At 41.4% G+C, this 23827-nt stretch overlaps 1 protein-coding gene across 2 annotated transcripts in view; it reads left to right on the forward strand.

Annotated features, from left to right (window-relative positions):
- Window positions 1-526: 526 nt before the first annotated feature.
- The window catches only part of FRRS1 (ferric chelate reductase 1), a 55805-nt gene continuing 32504 nt past the window's right edge, over window positions 527-23827 (forward strand). The window contains exons 1-3 of one of the 2 annotated variants that reach the window (XM_029063888.2): window positions 527-603; window positions 20541-20736; window positions 23055-23191. In XM_029063888.2, coding sequence (XP_028919721.1) covers window positions 541-603; window positions 20541-20736; window positions 23055-23191 — 396 coding nt within the window. In that variant the 5' untranslated portion in view covers window positions 527-540. Of the gene's footprint in view, window positions 604-15328; window positions 15408-20540; window positions 20737-23054; window positions 23192-23827 lie in introns of those variants that run through there. The other variant, XM_029063890.2, reaches the window with a different exon arrangement.

Consider the following 23827-nt stretch of genomic DNA (forward strand, 5'->3'; position numbering starts at 1 on the left):
GAATGCAGTGTCCTTTAAAACAGCTATTTCTGAATAAGGATCCCTTCCTCATCCTAAATATTATTTCAGTAAAGGTAATTGAATGACTTGGAAAAGGAAGGAGCAAAAGCCATTTCTAATGTGGGACAAATAGAGTGTGTCAAGCTGTGTGATTTCCCGCTCAGTCTGCTTTTAAAGTTTAAAGGTTTAGTCTTAATCTTTCTGCCTCTTTGTAATATGATACTTTTTGGTGGAGAATAAAATATGGACATTTACTTTCAATCGATTAACTGAAGTTTCTTTCATTACTGACATCTCCAAAGTGCAAGTATATACACAGATTGTGGTTTGTCCTTATTTAGCATGATAGTTCCTGCTTGCATTTTTACTAACTTGGTGCTTTCGATGTGCAATAATCCCATCTGACATTAACACAACTGGACTGATCATTGCTCCTTTAAAGTCAAGTGTTGCATTCTTGTTTCTAATTATGTAGTTTCCAAGCTTCGGGGCCTGTTCCCTCCTGATTAATGAGTAAGCAAGCTCCACCCCGCTGCTGTAATGTCATACAAGTTGGAGGAAAAACAGGAAGAGAAGGCAGAGAGCGCTCTTTGCCTTCTCGAGGTAAGTGGGGCATAGAACTCTCTTTCTTTTAAAAGAAACAAGACTTTCCCCCGGCTCTTCTTGCAATAGCCTATAATCACCTAGTTGGCATTAGTTACACTATCGGAATGGTTAGTGACAGTGGTGGGCTGAGTAAACAACAGGGAAAGGGGCAAGTGTTTGACTAAATTAAATGCTTTTTAGGTGCTGGTTTCGTGGGAATGCTTGCATAGAAGGGCAAAAGGTTAATGAGCCCTTTCTCCTATCTTTTAGGATAATGAATGATCATAAGGAACAGAATATTTCGGTTAGTGACAGTGTAAAGATCTTGTGTGTGCATTTTTAAAAAAGGTCTTATTAAGTTGATAGACATAGTCTGGGTGTTAAGATTTCTCAGTGTAATACCAGGAGCAAGGTTGCAGCACATTTAGCCCTGAGCTTTTAGCCAGAAGTTTTTATCATAGATCAGGGAAATCGTGAATTATTTTGTTAAATGATCTTTTATTTCCAATTTTGCATTTTTCTTTGCTATCAATGAATGCTATTTCTTGAGCTCTTTCATTCAATCGAATTTAATGAGCTCTTACTACGTGCAAAGCACTGTACTAAACCCTTGGGAGAGTACAAAACAACAACAAACACACATTCTCTGTCCACGGTGAGCGCACAGTCTGGAGCGGGTGAGGCAGACATTAATGTAAGGAATTTATGGTTGCATACCTGAGTGCTGTGGGGCTGAGGATCTGTTGAATTGCATGTGCTTAAAGGGTACAGATCCAAATTTCTAAACTGTGAACCCGTTGTTGGGTAGGAATTGTCTGTATCTATTGCTGAATTGTACTTTCCAAGCTCTTAATACAGTGTTCTGCACACAGCAAGCGCTCAATAAATACAATTGAATGAATAAAGATCCAAATGCTTAGGCGATGCTTAAGGGGGAATAATAATTATGGTATTTATTAAGCACTTACTATGTTCCAGGCACTGTTCTAAGTATTGGGGTAGATAAAGATAATTGGCTTGGACACAGTCCCCACCCCACATAGGGCTCACAGTCTTAATACCAAGTAGGGGAAAAGAAAGCTTAATAGGGGAAGATGCGATTTTAATCAGGCTTTGAAGGTAGGGAGAGTGATGGTCTGTTGTATATGAAAGGGGAGGGTGTTAGAGGGAAGAGGGAGGATGTGGTCAGCAGTGAGATGGATGAGATTGAGGTGCATTGAGTGAATTGATGTTAGAGGAGCCGAGTGTGTGAACCGGGTTTGTAAATTTCAAATTTATAAAGAGCATTGTATGTGAGCACGTTTTTTAAAGGGCAAAATTAGAACAGTACTTCCCCTTATTTTAATTTAACAAAAATTTTGTGCAAAATCATTTTGCAGGGGTTGGAGTGTGCGGTTTTGATTAGGAAAGGATCTCAACTTTCTCACATTTAGCCTCCGGTCTCTATTAAAATGTAAGTTCCTGGAGGGCAAGGATCTTCCCTTCTGACAAACTCTACCGAGTACTTAGTACAGGGCTGAGCGTGCACAGTAATAATAATGTTGGTATTTGTTAAGTGCTTACTATGTGCAGAGCACTGTTCTAAGCGCTGGGGTAGATACAGAGTAATCAGGTTGTCCCACGAGAGGCTTACAGTTTAAACCCATTTTACAGATGAGGTAACTGAGGCACAGAGAAGTGAAGTGACTTGCCCACAGTCACACAGCTGACAAGTGGCAGAGCGGGAATTCTAACCCATGATCTCTGACTCCCAAGCCCGGGCTCTTTCCACTGAGCCACGCGGCTTCTCATGAGTGCACATTGAGTGTACAGTACACACTCAATAAAAACCACTGATTGTTTTCCTCATTTATTTTGTGAAAAGAACATGCTCTTACTTGGAGAAAAATGTTTCTCAGAGAGAAAACAAATCCAAAACCTTACTGGTTCATAATGAGCCAATAACCGTAAACAAAGGAGTTTGGAGGAATTATGGTTTATTAGCATGATGAGCTCTTCAAAGATATTATGAAGTATCATTTTGATTGAAATTGTGGACACCACATCCTAGCCTGAGGACAGGATAAGGGAAGCACAACTATTTACTATTGGCTTTACTATTATTATTATTACCATATTAAACAATTACTGTGTGTCAAGAACTATTGTAATTGCAGCAGTAGATAGAAGTTGATCGGGTTGGATATAGACCCTGTCCCACTTGGGGCTCATCGTCTAAGTAGGAGAAAGAATAGTTATTTAATCCCCGTTTTACAGTTGAAGAAACTGAGGCACAGAGAATTTAAGTGACTTGCCCAAGGTCATACAGCAAGCAGTTGGCAGAGTCAGGATTACAACCCAAGTCCTCTGACTCCCAGGCCTGTGCGCATTTCACTCGAAAATGCTGCTTCTCTGATTCTATGCCTTTTTGTACTGACAAATGCAGGGATGGCCTTCTCAGACCCCTTAGATGTGGGCCCACAACAGTCAGGGCCTGGCTTAAATGGGGTTACCTCTCTGGAGGATTTCATTCGTTAATTCATTCAATTGTATGTATTGATTGCTTAATGTGTGCAGAGTGTGGTTGGAAAGTACAGTTCGGCAACAGATAGAGGCAATCCCTACCCAACAATGGGCTCACAGTCTAGAAGGGGGAGACAGACAACCAAACAAGTAGTCAAACATCAGTACCATCAAAATAAATAGCATCATAGATTATACATATTAATAAAATAGAGTAAAAAATATGTGCAAATATACACAGGTGCTGTGGGGACGGGAAGAGGGTAGAGCAGAAGGAAGGAGTAGGGGCAATGGGGAGGGGAGGAGTTGAGGGAAAGGGAGGGCTCAGTCTGGGAAGGCCTCCTGGAGGTGAGCTCTCAGAGTCTGTCAGGGACCTGGAGGAAACCAAGCTGACAAGAGGAGAGAGACCAGAACATGGAACTGTAGACTGTGAGCCCATTGTTGGGCAGGGATTGTCTCTATCTGTTGCTGAATTGTACATTCCAAGCACTTAGTACAGTGCTCTGCACACAGTAAGTGCTCAATAAATACTATTGAATGAATGAATGAAGCTCATGAAAGTGTGGACCAAAAAGAGGTGCATACTTCTGGTCAGGCAGTACCCCAAACCGTGATAACTATAAAGAATGTAATTCATGACACATGTTGACTCCATGGTATTTATTTAGCATTTATTATGTGCAGAGCATTCATTCATTCAGTCATATTTATTGAGCGCTTACTGTGTGCATAACACTGTAGTAAGTGCTTGGGAGAGTACATGACGACAACAGAATTGGCAGATACATTCCCTGCCTGCCTGTAACCAGTTCACAGTCCGGACTTCTGATGATGCTGGTTGCTGTGAAGCCCAGCTATATAACTTGCTCTACCTTTTCCAATAATAATAATAACTGTGGTATTTGTTAAGCTTTTACTATATGCCAGGCACTGTTCTAAGCGCTGGGGTGTATATGAGCAAATTGGGTTGGGCCTGGCCCACATGGGGCTCATGGTCTTAACCCCATTTTACAGATGAGGTAACTGAGGCACAGAGAGGTTAAGAAACTTGCCCATAATCATGCAGCAGACATATGGTGGAGCAGGAATTAACAATATTCACGAGCCTGCAGATGTTGCTAATTGGGAAAATGAAAATGCTTAACCTATTTAATTTTTTGTTAGGCCTCTTAGATGGCAGAATTACCATCATTGCCTAGTGAGGAAGCCTGAATCCGCCCTTTCCTCTCCACCCAAACGGCTACCGTACTGCTACGGGCTCTCATTATATCCCGGCTAGACTACTGTGTCAGCCTTCTCTCTGATCTCCCTTCCTCCTCTCTCGCCCCGCTCCAGTCTATTCTTCACTCCGCTGCCCGGCTCATCTTCCTGCAGAAATGATCTGGGCATGTCACTCCCCTTCTTAAACACCTCCAATGGTTGCCTATCAACCTCCGCTCCAAACAGAAACTCCTCACTCTAGGCTTCAAGGCTCTCCATCACCTTACCCCTTCCTACCTCTCCTCCCTTCTCTCTTTCTACCGCCCACCCCGCACGCTCCACTCCTCTGCCGCCCACCTCCTCTGCCGCCCACCTCCCTGTCCCCCGGTCTCGCCTATCCTGCCGTTGACCCCTGGGCCACGTCCTCCCGCGGTCCTGGTATGCCCTGCCCCCTTACCTCCGACAATCTAATTCTCTTCCCCTCTTCAAATCCCTACTTACAGCTCACCTCCTCCAAGAGGCCTTCCCAGACTGAGCTCCCCCCTTTTTCCCTCTGCTCCCTCTACCCTCCCCTTCACCTCTTCACAGCTAAACCCTCTTCTCCCCCCTTTCCCTCTCCTCCTCCCCCTCTCACGTCCCACCCCCTCAGCACTGTACTCATCCGCTCAACTGTATATATCTTCATCACCCTATTTATTTTGTTTAATGAGATGTACATCACCCTGATTCTACTTATTTGCCATTGTTTTTATGAGATGTTCTTCCCCTTGACTCTGTTTATTGCCATTGTTCTTGTCTGTCGGTATCCCCCGATTAGACTGTAGGCCCATCAAAGGGCAGGGACTGTCTCTATCTGTTGCCGATTTGTACATTCCAAGTGCTTGGTACAGTGCTCTGCATGTAGTAAGCGCTCAATAAATACTATTGAATGAATGAATGAGTGAATAAGGATAAATAGTGGCTGAGAAGAAGGGAAGGATTAGGATGAAGTTTCCATGGGACCTAGGAAGATGAGGGCAAAGCAATAGCAAGAAATCCTAGTTTTGTAAAATGGTAGTGTCAGGACCAAAGTAATGTTGACAGCTCAATAGAAAATTAATTGTCATAGGTACTAATCCTGGAACCTGGTTATTTGGCTTTCCCTGTATTATTATTCTATAATAATAGATCTAGAGAGATCCAAAATGATTGGAGTACCAAGGAAACACAGATAATGTTGACTCAGACTGGTCTGTCTGGCAAGTCAGCTGCTGTTGAATCTTGCTAGAAGCTGAATGGAATAATGTCTATTCATACTAGTTTTGTTGCTATACTACAGACTTTGGGGAAAAAAAATCTGGAAAAGCTAAATGATTAAAATAATAATGGTGGTATTTCTGAAGCGCTTACTATGTGCTAAGTACTTTATTAAGCATTGAGGTAGATACAATATAATTAGATCAGATAGTCCCTGTCCCATATGGAGCTCACAGTCTGTTAGGAGGGAGAGCTAGTATTTAATCACCATTTTACATTATGAGGAAACTGAGGCACAGAGAAGTTGTGACTTACCCAAGATCACACAGCAGGCATGTGGAAAACCAGTATTAGAACCCAGTCCTCTGACTTCCACGTCCAAGCTCTCTTCCTACTTCCCAAGACAAAAATTATTTGTCTCATAAAATTTACAGTAGCCCCTCAAGTTATCATTATCAGTTTCCACCAGACTCATATCAATAACCAAGATAACAGACATCTGCCTGCTGTTAATTCACAAATATCAATTTCCTTGAAATTAAGAGGGGCTAGAAAGGAGAGAAGATGTGCAAACATTTTTTGAACTAGCTAGGAAGGGACTCTAAGTGGGGTAGGATGGACTCAGAGAAAATGGTAATTACAACAAATAAGAAGAAATTAAAAACTGAAGAAATTTAAAATAAGTAGCTGAAACAATACTTGGAGGAGCAAGTCCCTTTAGGTAAAATAATCCTTGTTACTAATTTCGGAAGCACACAGTAAGTGCTCAATAAATACCATTGATTGATATCCTTATACTCTTAACAGTTTCCCCTATCCGTAACTTATTTTAATATCTGCCTTTCTCACTGGATTCATTCATCCATTCATTCAATCATATTTATTGAGCGCTTATTTGAGTGCTTGGAAAGTACAATTCAGCAATAGAGACAATCCCTGCCCACACAGGGTTTACAGTCTAGAGGTGGGGAGGAAGAGATGGTAAGCTCTTTGAAGGCAAGCAGCATGCCTGCCAACTCTATTGCATTGCAGTGTCTCAGACACTTAGTGCTCTGCATTCATTAAGTACTCAAATATGATTGATTTCACTATATTATACCAACAAGATGCATCTGTCTGGATAGAATGCTCATAATTCTCCACCAGACTTCTACCCAAAATGTGTACTAAAAAATATGTTATGGGAGAACTGACAATATACACATATATAATATAAACAACACACAAGTTTTACATAGCATCTGCCCAAACCCAGTGTTCCAGACAAAATTTGAATATATTGCTGGGTTTTCAGAGATTAATGTGTTACTCATTGAAACAAAGATATAAGGATATGCCGTTTTAATGGTAATTCCAATACTGGCATCACTTTCTAGTAGATGAGGGATGAAGTGTTGCCAGCAATATTTATTGAGCACTTACTTTTCATAGACCATTGTAACAAGGGCTTGGGAAAGTACAATAGAATTTGTAGCCATAATCCTTGTCCTCAAGGGATTTAGAATCTAGTTGAGATTGGCACAAAAGTAAATTACAGATATAAAGAAATAGTGGTTTCTAAGGCATGTATGTAAGTGATATAGGAGGCTGTGAGTCCTTAAGTACGTAGGTGTTGTGGGAATTGGGGGATTAGAAACTAATTGAAAAAGGGAGGAGGGCTTTCAAGATGGGAAGAGCTGTGGTCTGTTACGTATGCAGGGGGAGGAATTCCAGTCAGGGGGGAGGATGTGAGCAAGAGCTAAGCAGTAAGAGGCTGAGAGAATGAGGCACAGTGATTAGGTTAACTTGAGGGGAATGAGAATATGAACTGAGGTGTAGAGGAAGAAGAGTGGGTATGTAGTGTGAGGAGATCTGATTGAACACATTAAAACAAATTGTCAGGAGTTTCTGCTTACTGCAAAAGAGGATCGGTCAACAATCGGTGGTTTTTGAGATATATGATTTCCTATCAGATCGGTGTTGGCATTGCTAGAAAAATTAGAGATAGTTTAGGAAACTTCTAAGAATCTAGTTTTATGATTTCAGAGGAAGATCCCCTGAGAGTTAAAAATTTGAAGATGAGAGGACAGATTCTGGGAATCTTGTGTAGGAAGAAATGACAGGATTGACAGCAGACTGAACCTGGAGGTTGAAGAGAGGGAGGAGTTGAGGATATTGCCAACGTTATGACCTTGAAAGAAGGAAGGATGGTGGTGGTTGTTAAATGTGATCGAAAAGTTAAGAAGGCAAATGAGTTTAATTTTGAACGTGTTGAGATTGAGTTCCTGGTAGGATGTCAAAATGTCCTGTCCACAGGAGGAAAGTGTAGAGGAGGAGAACGGTCAGAGCTAGAGAGGTAGATTTGGGAGTCATTTATATAAAGGTGATAGTTGAAGCCCTGGGGGTGTATGGCCAAGAAGAGTGAATGCTAATAGGAAAAGGGAACCCAGAATAGAGTGTTGAGACACCCACTGCTAGGGAGTGAGAGGCAGAGGAAGTGAAAGACTGAAAAGGATCAACCAGTAATGTAAGAGAAGAACCAGGAGAGATCTATGTCTGGAAAAAAACAAACCCCAAAACAAAGTTCAATTATGTTTGTTTCCAAGTGACAATAATTGTCCATGGTGTTGAAGGGAGGTGAGGAAGTTTGGGAACACTGAATTTAAGTGGAGTGATAGGGAGTGTGGAGAAGGGAGTTAGACAAGAAGTAGAGATGTTAATGAGATGTACATCACCTTGATTCTATTTATTTGCTATTGTTTTAATGAGATGTTCATCCCCTTGATTCTATTTATTGCTATTGTTCTTGTCTGTCTGTCTCCCCCGATAAGACTGTAAGCCCGTCAAAGGGGAGGGACTGTCTCTATCTGTTACTGATTTGTACATTCCAAGCGCTTAGTACAGTGCTCTGCACATAGTAAGCGCTCAATAAATACTATTGAATGAATAGAGAGAGTGGGTCTAAGCGGTTTGGGCAGGAATGAGAGGTGGGAGATGGGGGTGATGACTGAATGGCACAAATAATGTCCAGAATTGCTTTTTTTTAAAGATATGAGAGGCATGGGTATGTTTGAAGGCAGAGGGAAAGGAGCCATCAGAGAGGGTGCAGAGGAAGCTGGTTGTCAGGGAGGAAAGAGAAATGGGAACAAGGGTTTATAGAAGGGATAATGGGATGGGAAGAAGGTGGAGGTGACAGGAGTATAGGAGAAGTTTACTCCTGCTTAAATATGACCCACCACAAGAAATTATAGCTTATAGACAGTGTTCTTTGATCATATTCCACCAGTTAAAAGCATTGATTTATGAGTTGCTTCCTTTGGTTCCCCTAGGCAGGAGCTAATTGGTGGACACCTCTTCTAGCCTTCCTGTTGGTCAGTCAATTCTACTCATTGAGCGCTTATGGTACTAATCGCTTGGGAGAGTGCAATAAAACAGACATATTCCCTGTCCACAACAAGCTTACAGTCTAGAGGTGGACTTCCTCTCATTCCTGCAAACAAAAGCCCGTCAAACGGCAGGGACTGTCTCTATCTGTTGCCGACTTGTTCATCCCAAGCTCTTAGTACACTGCTCTGCACATAGTAAGCGCTCAATAAATACTATTGAATGAATGAATGCTTGCATCCCCTAAAGTGATACCTAAAGGATTTGGGAAAGCATTGTTGACCTTTGCTGTGTTCATGGTTGCCAAACTTCAAAGGATTTTCCAAATAGCATTAGAGTGCAATTCGTTTGTGAAACTGGCACCAGTAGATTTTGACAGCAGGCTGAAAATCTCCTCTTAAGAGACAGTGGAAAAGAATGAGAAAGTTGGGGGGGAAGGCGAAGATACTGAGGCACTTGTGTTTGATGGTTTAAGTTTCGTCCATGAAGTAGCTGGCAAGGTCATCGGGGTAAGAGAAGGTGGAATTTTAGGATTGCATCAACGATCTGGATTAGTTGGGGGCAAAAATATAGAGAATGATTTAAGCAAATAATTACAATTTTTGACTCTTGTGGGATTTTCTTCTGAAATTATAAACTTAGATTCTTAAAAGTTAGCGATACTAATTCTTAGAAGAATCAATACCCATCTGATAAGAAATCGTGGGATTAAATCTATACTAAAGCATCTTCTTTTCCCTTCCACCCATTCTGTTTAGTAAAGGGTTTTTTTTTTTTTTGTTTCATCACTGCTGGGAGCTTTCTCTTTTTTAGAGCCTCTAACGATTCACAATGGCTAATCCTCTATGCATTTAAATTTAAATTTTATCCTTACACAACCACCTCCACTTTTTTCTCCCCGTCCCTCTTTCCTCTTTAATTTTGTGTTTCTCAATCTTGTTAGGGTGTAAGGGGTTATTTCCATAACCACTGCCCTTTTCTTTTGTTCTCATAAACTAATGGAAATGTTCGCTGTTCAATCTAAAAATGATTGATTTTTTTCCCCAGTTTTTTTTATCATATTTGTTAAGCACTACTATGTACCAGGCACTGTAGTAAACACTGAGGTACATACAAGCTAATCGTGTCACACACAGTCCATTTGTGGCTCACAGTCTTAATGCTCATTTAACAGACAAGATAATTGAGGTACAAAGAAATTAAATGACTTGCTCAAGATCACATACAGGTGGTGGAGCTGGGGTTAGAACCCAGGTCACTTATGGAGGTGAGGATAACCAGGAATGTGATATCCTTCTTTCAACCTCTTCAGGGTCTCAGAGTTAGCTATCTTGACCTCTGGTTAGTGAGATGGTGAAGTGTCCCTGTTAGTCCTCTAAAATGTGGAGAGTATTGGGCCAGATTATTCAAATTAAAAAATCTTCTAACGGTCTGTTGTGTTTAGTTGTCATGAGGCCTCTCATGAAAAAGACTGTCATGGCATTTTGAATTTCTCCAATCCTTGGATCTAGGGAGCAACAACATATTTTATTTCTGCTTTGGTTGTTAATGAGACATGCCTAACACTTGGTTAAAAATGAAGTAATAATAATTAATAATTATGTTATTTGTTAAGCACTTACTATGTGCCAGGCAGTGTACTAAGCACTAGGTGGACACAAGCAAATTGGATTGGATACAGTCCCTGTCCCACGTGGGGCTCACAGTCTCAATCCCCATTTTACAGATGAGATAATTTAGGCCTAGTGAAGTGACTTGCCCAAGGTAACACAGCAGACAAGTGGCAGAGCTGGGATCAGAACCCATGACCTTTGGACTCCCAGGCCCATGCTCTATCCACTACGCATATTGCTTCCAGTGAGGAAGTAAGGAGTGATTCATTAATAAATTCACATTATTAACTGCTGAGCATAGATAGTGTTCTGCACAGAACAAGTGTGCACAACACTGAGCTTCTGGAAATTAGAAATACATTTTCTTTGGTACTGGGCTGTACTTCATGCCTGGAAGGAAACTTAAAAGCTATGGCATCCAGTTCTTCTGGCGTCTAATTCAGATTATTCAAAATAATTTGTTAGATTTGTCTGTACACTTTCAATTTTTCTAAGTTATCTTGCTGATCCCATTGTAGAGTCAAAGCAGATGAGCAGCTGATGATGTCTTAGTCCCATGCTCTTCTAGTTTTTCTACTTCTCCCTCTTATAATCTTCAGAGCTCCTTCTTTCCCCTTTGTCTCCCCATTTCTACATCTGGAAAGTGACGATGCTGTGTGGGTAAGGACCACAGATCTTAAACGATCTTTGTTTTGTGGTAAACCTTAATCTTTAGTTGTCATACCCCAAAAAGAACAATTCTGACCTGACATGGGTTTTCACATGTGTTTTGGCTAGAATTCTAATAAGCGATTAAGGAGTGTGAGAAAATGACATGTGTATCCGGTTAGGCAGAATGAGTTTTACATAATGTCAGATTTTGCAAAAATGGAACCTTCTCATTCTAGAAGTGGGTATATGGAAAGACATACTCTCTCTGGACTGTAAACTTGTGGGCAGGGAGTATGTCTGCTAATTGTTGTACTCTCCCAGGTGCTTAGTACAGTGCTCAGCATACCGTAAGTGCTCAATAAATACAATTTTTTTAAAAAATGTCCTGGAGTAATTAATTTCTGCAAAAAGATAATTCCCTACTATCTTTGCAAAGGATGGTGTGTTGAAGGTGAGTTGCTCATAAGTATTTTCTTTGTGGAAGTAGAAAGATCTTCTTTAGCCCCCCAGCCCCTTCAACCTCTAGACATAATCTTCAGGCCAATAATCAAGTCTCTTGTACTTAAACTCTTATTATTCCTTAACATGGCAGCTCACAGTTTTACTATGTAGTGTGACTTCCAAGTCTTCGTAATGGTTTTATATTTCAGAAGTAATTACAGAATTTGTAAGACACAAAGCCCCTTTTCTTCTGCCTGTGAACCAACTGAGTTGTGACCAGTTTAATTTAAAGGACCTCTATTCTTTTACCTTGAAAACCACCTCAAGCATTTACTCATTTTTCTGCCTTAGAGCATTCTGAAATGGAATTTCAGCATTATATTCTTCTCATGTAGGATATTTCCATTCAAAGTATAATAATAATAATGGTACTTATGTGCCAAACACCGTTCTCAGCACTGGGATGGATGCAAGTTAATCAGGTTGGACATAGTCCCTGTCCCATTTTGGGCTCACATGCTGAATCCCCATTTTACAGATGAGGTAACTGAGGCACAGAGAAGTAAAGTGACTCACCCAAGGTCACACAGCAGACAAGTGGCAGAGCAGGGATTAGAATCCAGGTCCTTCTGTCTCCCAGGCCTGTGCTGTATCCACTAAGCCATGCTGCTTCTCATATTATTTCACATCTTATATCAAATCAGCCATGCTAATTTGTATAAATCACAAAAATTATAAAATAGTTGTGGAATTCAGACAAAATAATCATTTTGGCATTAATTAACTGCAAATCAAAATCTGGAAGTTTCCAGAAAAAAATGCGCATAATATATTGTAGCAGTTTCTAAAGGTGTTTAAATATATTAACGAGGTAATCTACCTCGTTATGTAAATCAAAACTATTGTTGCTTGTTTATGGTATTTGTTAAGCACTTACTATGTGCCAAGCATTGTGCCAAGCTAATCAGGTTGGACACAGTCCCTGTCCCACATGGGGCTCACAGTCTTAATCCCCATTTTAAAGATAAGGTAACTGAGACACAGAGAAGTGAAGTGACTTGCCCAAGGTCACCCAGCAGACAAGGGGTGGAGCCAGGATCAGAATCCAAGTCTCTCTGACTCCTAGACCCACGCACTATCCACTAGGCAACACTGCTTCTCTGTATGAGTAATCCAATTGCAGTATTTCTCCATTTAGGGCATTGCCTGACCTGTTCCCTTTTTAGGATTTTAGTAATAGGCTCTAGAAAATACCTAGAGAATTGAGAAAATACACAACCATATGTCACTTCAAAGCAGTAAGCCTCAAATTCTTTTTTATTTGACCTAGCTAAGTTTTTTAGATTAATCAGTCATATTTACTGAGCACTTATTGTGTGCAGAGCACTGTATTAAGTGCTTAGGAGAGTACAATAACTGAGAGACATATTTCCTCATACATAATCCTGGTGGATAGATTGTCTTTATATTTAGTACAAGTTCTGCATTTACCAGTTTCTCATTATGATGCATAATAGCCTGAAGAAGGCTACTACTACTTGGGTTGAGGAATTTATTTTCCTCAGTATTAATAAAGGAAGTGTAAGGAGGCATTAGCCTAGTGAAAAGAACAGGGGACTGGGAGGCAAGAGACTATAATTGTGGTATTTGTTAAACACTTACTCTGTGGCAAGTACTCTGGCTGATATCGGATGGACACAGTCCTTGTCCCACATGGGACTCACGGTCTGGGAGAGAGGGCAGGTATTTAATCCCCCATTTGTAGGTGAGGAAACAGAGGTACAGAGAAGTTGTGACTTGCCCAAGGTCACATATCGGGCAAGTGGCAGAGCTAGGATTAGAACCAGATCTTCTGATTCACAGAACTGTGCGCTTTCCACTAGGTCATACTGAACTGGGTGCTAGATCTGGCTCTGCCATTTATCTGTTGTGCAACTTTTGGGCAAATCACTCCTCTCTGAGCCTCAGTTTCCTCATCTGTAAAATGGGGATAAAATACCTATTCTCTCTCCTTCTTGGGACAGATTGTGTCAGATTTGATTATCTTGTAAGTATATTCCAGTGCTTGATACAAAGTAAGTGGTTAATAAATAAAATATACCTACTAGCAAGGAGTATTTCTTAACACTGGCTTATTTGCATTCATTGGATCATGATAATTTTGGAAGTCAAACATCCCCTTTCCACTTAAGGATGCTTAGAGCAGTGTATTCACTCCTCTCAGCCCCAAAGCACTGAAGTACCTATCTGTTTTTTATTTTAATGTCTGTCTCCCCTTTTAGACTGTAAAATCGTTGTGGACAGGGTACGTGTGCATCACCTCTGTTATATTGTACTTTTTCAAATGCTTACTACAGTACACTGCAAATAGTAAGTACTCAATAAATATGATTGATAACTGCATACTCTGTCCATCCCAGGATGATGCTGTCCCAAAGGTTGTAAGGCCTCCTTTCAAGATTTTCCCTGAAACTGAATAATAATAATGGTATTTGTTAAGCACTTGCAAAGTGCCAAGCACTGTTCTAAGCACTAGGGTAGATACAAGGTAATCAAGTTGTCCCCTATGGGGCTCACAGACTTAATTCCCATTTTACAGATGAGGTAACTGAGGCACAGAAAAGTTAAGTGGCTTGCCCAAGGTCACCCAGCAGACAAGAGGTGGAGCTGGGATTAAAACCCACGTCATCTGACTCCCAAGGTCATGCTCTTTCCACTAAGCCACACTGCTTCTCTGAAGAGCATGGCCTGGGAGTCAGAGGACATGGGTTCCAATTCTAGCTCTTCCACTTGTCTGCTGTATGATGTTGGGCAAATAACTTAACTTCTCTGTGCCTCAGTTTCCTCAACTGTAAAATGGGAATTCAATGCCTCTACTTAAACTGTGAGCTCCATGTGGGACAAGGATTGTATCCAACCTGATTATCTTTTATCTACTCCAATGCTTAGCTCGTAGTATAAGGTACTTAACAAATGCCTTATTATTATAATTATTATTATTATGTGTTTCTATTCTTCCCCATCTTCCCCACTGTCCACTTTCAAACCTTAAAACCCTCTCTTTGTTCTCTACGTGATAAGGAGAAGGGGATCTGGGAGAGATAAGGCCACTTCTGGATTTTTACCAAGAAAACTATATGGATTCATTACCAGAACAATTGCAGATGGAGCTAGGGCGTTCTGGGAGAGATATGTCCATGGCGTCGCTATGGGTTGGAGTCGACAAGGCAGATAGTCACAGAAACTGAGGTGTCCTCTGGTAGAATGGTGGTCTGTGGAGCACGTAACAACACAGATTTTGAATTTTCTAAGCCTGAGAAAGAAGCTGTTGCTTGCTCAACTTCAAGTCCCTTTTATGTCTCTCCATTGCTTACAGTGTTAATTTAAATTTCTTACTTCTCCGGGCTTGAGTTATAAACCTTTCTCTCTGCAGTTGAGGATCTACAATTATTCAGAGTAAAAAAGTCTTTAAATAGAAAGCATTTCTACTACAACGCATTTGACATGTGAATGGGTGCTGGGTAAGATAGCAACTGCAAAGCCACATTTGAGGCCTAATCTTTTACATTCCAGACCCTTTCACGCCCTCTGTTACACAGATCAAAAATGAACGTGGATATGCATGTGCTTGCTTCTGGGATAAAAGTTTGCTCTTTGTCCCTGGAAAGATGGGCGCCAGTGGGTTTCTCTTTTCCAGCTAATATTTCTTGAAACAGGGCCCAATGTGACCAGTCAGCTTCTATTAAAGCCTGAATAAACTACCAAGCTTAAAGAAAGGGGATTGACTGGAGTCCTGGGAGAAGAGTGCTGTAGCAGGTATAGTGTCCATCCACTGTATTTACTCTCCCAAGTGATTAGTACTGTGCTTTGCAAACAGTAATTGTTAATAACTATTGTGGGATTTGCTAAGCAGTTACTATATTACTAGTACTGTCCTAAGTGCTGAAGTAAAGGATAATCAGGTCCCACATGAGGCTCACAGAGTAAATAGGAGGTAGAACAGGTATTGAATCCCTATTTTGCAGATGAGGGAACAGAGGCAAAGAGTTAGCACTTAGAATACTGCTTGGCATATAGTAAGTGCTTAACAAATGCCATTATTATTATTATTGTTTGCCCAAGATCACACAGCAGGTAAGGGGTAAAGTCAGAATTAGATCCCAGGGCTTCTAACTCACAGGCCCGTGCTCTTTCCACTAAGCCATGATTTTTCAGTGTTCTGTAAATGCCATCGATTGAAAAGGAGTTGAGGCTCACAGCCCACTCATCTCCCAGAACCTCTCTCTTGGTTTCTGAATATGTCAGAGAGCAGACCGTGGCATAAACCCAGATGCTCATCCTGGCCCCACTGCACTTAAATGAATATTCTTTTACTCTACTCTTTCCCCTATCTGTAATTTATTTTAATCTTTATTTCCCCTATGGACTATAAAGTCCTTGTGGGCAGGGAACGTGCCTACAAACTTTACTATATTGTTCTTTCTCAGTCAATTAATGATATTTATTGAGTGCTTATAGTGTGCAGAGCACTGTATTAAGCACTTGGGGGAGTACAATTTAACATTACTTCCCACAGTGAGCTTACAGTCTAGGAGGGTAGACAGAATTAATATAAATCAATTATGGTTATGAACATAAGTGCTTTGGGGTTGAGGGAGGGGTGGATAAATGGTGCAAATCCAAATGCAAGGGCGATGCAGAAGGCGATGGGGAAAAAAGGAAATGAGTCGGGAATGACCTCTGGGAGGAGATGTGCTTTTAGTATGGCTTTGGGTTGGGGAGAGTAATCGTTTGTTGGATATGGAGAGGGAGAGCATTCCAGACCAGAGGCAGGATGTGGGTGAGGGGTCGGTGGTAAGATAAGTGAGCTCCAGATACAGCGAGTAGGTTGGCATTAGAGGAGTGAAGCATGCGGGCTGGAGAGTAGCAAGCTGAGGTAGGAGAAGGTAAGGTGATTGAGTGCTTTAAAGTCGATGATAAGAAGTTTCTGTTTTTGCAGAGTTGGCTAGGCAACCACTGGAGATTGTTGAGGAGTGGGAAAATGTGAACTGAATGTTTCTGTAGGAGAATGATCCAGGCAGCAGAGTGGACTATGGACTGGAGTGGGGAGAGACAGGAGGCAGAGAGGCCAGCAAGGAGGCTGTAGCAGTAATGAAGTTGGGATAGAATAAGTTTTTGGATTAACATGGTACTAGTTTGGATAGAGAGAAAAGCATGGATTTTAATGGTGTTGTTAAGGTAGAGCCTACAGGATTTGTTGACAGATTGACTATGTGGGTTGAATGAGAGAGATGAGTCGAGAATAATGTGCTTAGTACAGTTCTCTGTACGCAGTAAATACTCAATCAATACCATTGATTGAAATAATTAGGCTTGCCTTTGGGAGGTGTCTGAAACCTGCAGCATCATGAAACTAGATAGCATCATGAAACTAGTTAGCAAAACGCCATTAATCCACTTCATTATTACATCTGTTGCTGAATTGAAGGACTAGTATCAAAGATCTCTGTGATAGATATGAATTTGGAATTGCCTGATGGTATGGAAGACTCCCTATCTCAGAGTCTTTCAGACCATCAGGCAATTCCAAATTCATTTCCAGTTTTTAGCTTGTCACTAGACTCTTTACCATGAAACTAATGCTATGAGGCTATAAGTGTATTGGGTAATGAATCTCATAATAGATATTTTTTCACTGACAAACCTTCTTAGTCATTGAGGTTTTCATTTCATGACTTGCAAAAGAGCCTAATGTGGGATGGAACTGACTACCATTGTTGGGTGAAGGGTGGATTTGGGGCCCTTCCTTTAACTAACACATACACACCTACTGAGCAACCATCAACAGCAGCAGGATGAGGCCCCAGCTCCTCCCATGCAGCTGGACTGGAGGTCTTTGGACTAAAGAGAAGCTGCCCAGTCTCCACCTCACTGGGATGCCCTTTAAGCCCCTGCTGTAGCTGGGAAGGGTGAGAAACCATCAGCAGCCTTAAACCTTATGAGAAGCAGCGCAGATTAGTGGGAAGAGCATGCGTGGGCTTTAGAGGCAGAAGTACCTGAGTTCTAATGCCGATTCTGCCACTTGTCTGCTGTGTCACTTGGGTAAGTCACTTAATTTCTCTGTGCTTGTTACCTCATCTGTAAAATGGAGATTAAGACTGTGAGCCCTATGTGGGACATGGATTGTGTCCAACCTGATTAGCTTGTATCTACCCACTGCTTAGTTATGGAGCCTGGCACAGAGTAAGTGCTTAAGAAATACTATTAAAAAAAAAGAACTATCCCACATGCTTGTAGTTATGTGGCACTGCAATATAAAAATATGGAGGATCTGACATTCTCAGAGGGTGAGGGGATTTAGCAGGATATTCAACCCAGGTAGCTTATTCAACCTGCATCATCTTCACAGGTTTGGGTACAGAAACTGCCTTGTGTTATTCTGCTTGTGTATATAGCATTGAGATGGTTCCAGCAACGCACACTATATGCCAACTATTAAATCCTAAAAATGAATGAATTCTCCCTATATCCACTAATTCCAAGACGAGAATATACAGTGCCCATTTTTAGTAACAGCTAAGATTAAAAAAAGTTATTTGCTGGCCTTGAAGAGAATATTTTGAAGTAACATTTGCTTTGGTTTTTCTAGTCTTATTCTGTTTTTTATAGTATTTGTTAAGCAGTTACTATGTGCCAGCCACTGCAGTAAGCGCTGGGGTAGATATAAGCCAGTCAGGTTGGACACAGTCTGTGTCCCATGAGGGGCCCACTGCCTTAATCCCCATTCTACGTGAGGTAACTGAGGCACAGAGAAGTGAAGTGACTTGCTCAAGGTCACACAGTAGAGCCGGGATTAGAATGGAGGTCCTACTGACTCCTAGGCCTATGCTCTCGGTCCATTAGATTATGCTGTTTTCAGTTTATCCGGCTTATATTGCAGTTTCTTCCATCTCTGAATGGAAGAATTACTCAGGATGTTTGAGAGAAGGACTTTTAACTTAGTCTTTATCTCTTGGCCATTTCAGACAAACCACAAAGTATAAGTTCTAATTGCTCTAGATTCAACAAACTACAAAGGGATGAATATCTTGGAGTCAGATTGGTGACCCTTCAAATGAAAGTCTGGGGATAGGGATAGAGTGGGGGTGTGGTTATGGAAAAATAATTATGGTATAAAGAAAAAATCTTCCCAGTTTTTCAAACTCTTAATTTAAAGTGGAGAAAAATTTTGTAACTAAGCTTGATTCAATAATGACAGAAAAGTGAATTTGAAATAAACTAGCTGCTTGAAGTACTCTTTTTTCAAATATTCATTCATTCCATCACATTTATTAAGCATTTACTGTGTGCAGAGCACTGTACTAAGTGCTTAGGAAAGTGAAATATACCAATAAACAGTAATAATCCCTACCCACAGTGAGTTCACAATGACCGGGGGGCGGGGGAGACAGACATCAGTGTAAATAAATAAAATTACATATATATATGTAGGTACTGTGGGGCTGTGAGTGGGGGGAAGAGCAATGGGAGCAAGTCAGGGTGATGCAGAAGGGAGTGGTAGATGAGGAAAAGTGGGGCTTAATCTGGGAAGGCCTCTTGGAGGAGTGTGCTGTGAAAGGTGGGGAGAGTAATTATCTGGTGGATATAAGAAAAGAGGGCATTCCAGGCCAGAGGCAGGACGTGGTCCAGGGGTCGTCAGCGAGACAAGTGAGATTAAGGCACAGTGAGAAGGTTAGCACTAGAGGAGTGAAGTATGCAGGCTGGGTTGTAGAAGGAGAGAAGTGAGGTGAGGTAGGAGGGGGCAAGGTGATGGAGTGCTTTAAAGCCAATGGTGAGGAGTTCTTGTTGCTACAGTTAAGGATAGGTAACCACCTGAGATTTTTGAGGTAGGGGGTGACATTTCCTGAATGTTTTTGTAGAAAGATGATCTAGGCAGTGGAGTGAAGTATGGACTGAAGTGGGGAGAGACAGGAGGTTGGGAGATCAGCAAGGAGGTGATGCAATAATCTAGGCAGGATAGTATGAGTGATTGTATTAGCATTGTAGCAGTTTGGATGGAGAATAAAGGGCGGATTTTAGCGATGTTGTGAAGGTGAGACCGACAGGATTTGGTGAGGGATTGAATACATGGGTTTAATGAGAGAGAGGAGTCAAGGATAATGCCAAAGTTATGGATTTGGGAGACAGGAAGGATGGTGGTTCTGTCTACAATAATGGAAAGTCAGTGGGAGGACCGGGTTTGGATGGGGAGATAAGGAGGTCTGTTTTGGACATGTTAAGTTTTGAGGTGATGGGAGGACATCCAAGTAGAACTGTCTTGACGGCAGGAGGAGATGCGAGCCTGGAGAGAGGGAGAGATAAGAAAATGTATACTTTCAATTCTCCCACTCAATGAGAAGCAGAATAGCCTAGAGGCTAGAACATGGACCTGAGAGTCAGAAACACCTGGTTTCTAATCCTGGCTCCTCCACTTGTCTGCTCTGTGACCTCGGGCAAGCCACTTAATGTCTCTATGCCTCAGTTGCATCATCTGTAAAATGGGGATTAAGACTATAAGACCCACGTGGGAGAGGGTCTGTGTCCAACCTGGTTAGCTCGAATCTATCCTGATGCTTAATACAGTTCCTGGCACATAGTAAGTGCTTAACAAATGCCATTTAAATTATGTATATGTGTGTTTGTGTGTATGTATGTATATATAGTCACATTCCTGACAAATCTTGCTTTAAGAAAAATTTGCACTATAATATATGCACTTTACATGTTGCTGGTTAAATGTGCACAAGTGTTGCAGCATCACATCACATTCTGCCCAGATAAAATGTATCCTGGTTTTAACTGAAATGTGAAGCAAAAATGTATATTATGGAAGAACTGGATAAACAAAGTTTTGATATGAATTCTCTGATCTCAGTGGGGCAATTTTTTTTTTGTTTTTTCCTCATTTAGATGTCGATTCCTGGGTTTGCTCTTGGTGTCTCTATACTGCTATTGCTCACCTGCCCTGTGGATAGTTATCCAAATGGAAAAGTTACTGAGTCCTGCCAAAGTATGACTCCTGAACATGGACATAGTCCACAGTCTGATCCTCTTCATAAGCTCACAGTAGATCGAACAACATTCAATCCTGGAGGCCAAATCAAAGGTATTGGGGTGCAAGTTATTGTTTGAATTTACATTTTGATATCTTGTGATTGATTGCTTCATTAGATATTTTTGCTGTAGAGAAGCATTCATTCAATCCTATTAACTGAGCCCCTCCCTGCCCACAATGGACAGCATGTTTAGTGGAAAGAACATGGGTCTGGGAGTCAGAAGGACCTGGGTCCTAATCCCGGCTCTTCCACGTGTCTGCTGTGTGGCCCTGGGCAAGTTTCTTAACTTCTCTGTGCCTCAGTTACCTCATCTGTAACATGAGGATTAAGACTGTGAGCCTCATGTGGGACATGAACTGTTTCCAACCTGATCAGCTTGTATCTACCCCAGTGCTTAGTACAGTGCCAGGTACTTAACACATTGTGGGTTTTTTTTTTTAAAACATTACAATGACAACAACAACAAAAAACTTGAGTGCTGTCAGAGGAGTATGTCACCATCTGGGCCACCTCAAAGCTGTGGGATTGGTTGGCAGGCTTCCAGATAGCTCAACAGCTTCTCACCTGCTGTAGGTAAGTAGGAGGCAGAGAGGGAAGGCAACAAGTTATTGGGGAGAGAGAGAGAAGGAAGGGAGAATGGTGGCCATCTATGGAAAAGCAGTGGGAATGAGGGTGGCCAAGCTATGGAAAAAAGGAGGCCAAATGGAGCCTGGCTAGGAAACAAGCAAGAGGCAAGACTTGGCGTTATTTTGGGATCAAGGGCTGGGGGGAATTCAGTACAGAGGGATATCTCAGTTTCCCAGAAAGTGTGGTGGAAAGCACAGGCAACAGGGAGGAATTGGAGGGTGGGTTGCCCAACCACAGAAGACTGGGCAAGGAAGGTCACAGATCCAAGTAAGGAGGAAGTATGTGCCCAGGGGAGGAATTGCCAATTTTCACAGGGGGTAGAATTTATACTACTTTCTTTCCAGACTTCTATACCTTTCCAGAGGTAGGCTCCAAAATACAATTTGGGCCTTAACATAATATCTTAATCATGTGTGGTATATGCTACTGATAATTACAGAACTACGTACCAAACTGTTATATTTACCAGCTCAGTCGTTTCAGGGACTGTTTTAGGTTTCTGCTGTCAGTTATACTTTACGTAGGAGAAAAATGACTCATTGTCCTTTCCTGAATCTTTGTGGTGAAGTTATGGGCCCTCTTTTCTTCTATTTGTCTTTTTTTGCTTCTCTGGGGCTTATTGTATCACAGCTACCATTTACCACCAGATGATTGAAGTCTGTGGCAGGGTTCCATGCCAAGCAGTTGGCCCACTGTTTTTTGATGAAAGAACTCTAACCATGAGCACTTGAATCTAGTGGTTATTGGTGAATTATGTTTTCAGAATTCATTAATTCAGTCTTATTTATTGAATGTTTACTGTGTGCAGAGCACTGTACTTTGTACTTGGGAGAGTATAACAGTAAAGACATTCCCTACCCACTATGAACTTACAGTCTAGAGGGGGAGACAGACAATATAAATATATAAATTATGTATGTACATAAGTGCTGTGGAGATGAATAAAGGGAATGAGTCAGGGAGACACAGAAGGGAGTGGGAGAAGAGGAATGGAGGACTTAGGGAAGGCCTCTTGGAGGAGATGTGCCTTCAATAGAGGGGAGTAGTTGTCAGTGGATATGAGGAGGGAGGGGGTTCAAGGGCAGAGGCAGGATATTAGTGAGGGGTTGGTGGTGAGATAAACGATGGTTCAGTGAGAAGGTTAGTATTAGAGGAGTGAAGTTTGTGGAATGGGTTGTAGTAGGAGAGTAGTGAGGTGAGGTAGGAGAGGGCAAGGGGATTGAGTGGTTTAAAGCCAATGGTGAGAAGTTTTGGCTTGATACTGAGGTGGATGGGCAACCACTGGAGGTTCTTGAGGAGTGGGGAAACATGGTCTGAACATTTTTTTTAGGACAATGATCTAGGCAGTTGAGTGAAATATGGACTGTAGGGAGGAGAGATAGAAAGCAGGGAGGTCAGCAAAGGAGGCTGATAGAGTAATCCAAAGCGGGTTGACTCAACATGGTAGCAGAAGTGCTGGAATTTCCATTAATACTGCTATAAAAGTTGACAAACAGAATGCTCTTTAGGAAAGCATCTTACATATAAAGAGAATAGTTGAGGCTTCCTGACTTCAAAAAGGGACAGCTGTGTTTCTGCCTCATCCATTTTGCCTTGGACCAACCGTGACTGGTCTCAAGTTATGATGGAGCCTAATAATGGTGCTTGGAGTTTCTTAAGCCTCCACCTCCTTACACTCACTGTTCAAGATATTTCTGAAATCCTTTTATCTTTATCATCTTCCTGCCTCTCTCTTACTCAGTGACTCTTTCGGGACCACCATTTAGAGGATTTCTTTTGGAAGCCCGTGATGCTGAAAAACTAGATGGTCCTGCAGTTGGCTCCTTTTCACTGATTGATAGACATGAGTCCCAGCTTCTGTCATGTGATAACGTACAGGTATAAGTCCTTTGGTAATTATTTTTTAAGATGCCTTTGTTCAAACCTATCTTTGTAAAGTTATAATATCTAGTCATTTGCTTTGTGGAAGTTATACATTACTTATCTTCTGGCTAAATCTTTTTCATATTGGCCCTTCCTGATTTTTTTGGAACCAACTTTTAAGAATATCCGGTGTTGTCCATTATGACTCTGATCACCTTGAATATCATTAACCTGAAAAGAAAGAATACCTGAAAAGAAAATAGCTTAATTTAAAAAGCACAGGACTGGAAGTTTGGAGACCTGGGTTCTAATCCCAGCTCTGCCCTGGCCTGCTGGGTGGTCTTGGGCAAATCACTTAAATTTTCTGGTCCTTAGTTCTCTCATCTGTAAAATGGAATAAAATACCGGCTCTTTTATTTTAGATTATGAGCTCCCTGTATTTTAGATTATGAGCTCCATGTTGGGCAGGGATTATCTTGATAATGGTATTTATTAAGCATGTACTGTGTGCCAAGCACTGTGTTAAACTCTGGGTTAGGTTCAAGATAGATTGGAAAAAGTTTCTCTTCCCCACATGGAGATCACAGTCTAAAAAGGAGGAAAGACATATAGTTTAATCCCTTTGGATTGATGAAACTGAGCCACAGAGAA

This window comes from Ornithorhynchus anatinus, chromosome 4, assembly GCF_004115215.2.
Source record: "Ornithorhynchus anatinus isolate Pmale09 chromosome 4, mOrnAna1.pri.v4, whole genome shotgun sequence".
NCBI classification, from domain to species: Eukaryota; Metazoa; Chordata; class Mammalia; order Monotremata; family Ornithorhynchidae; genus Ornithorhynchus; species Ornithorhynchus anatinus.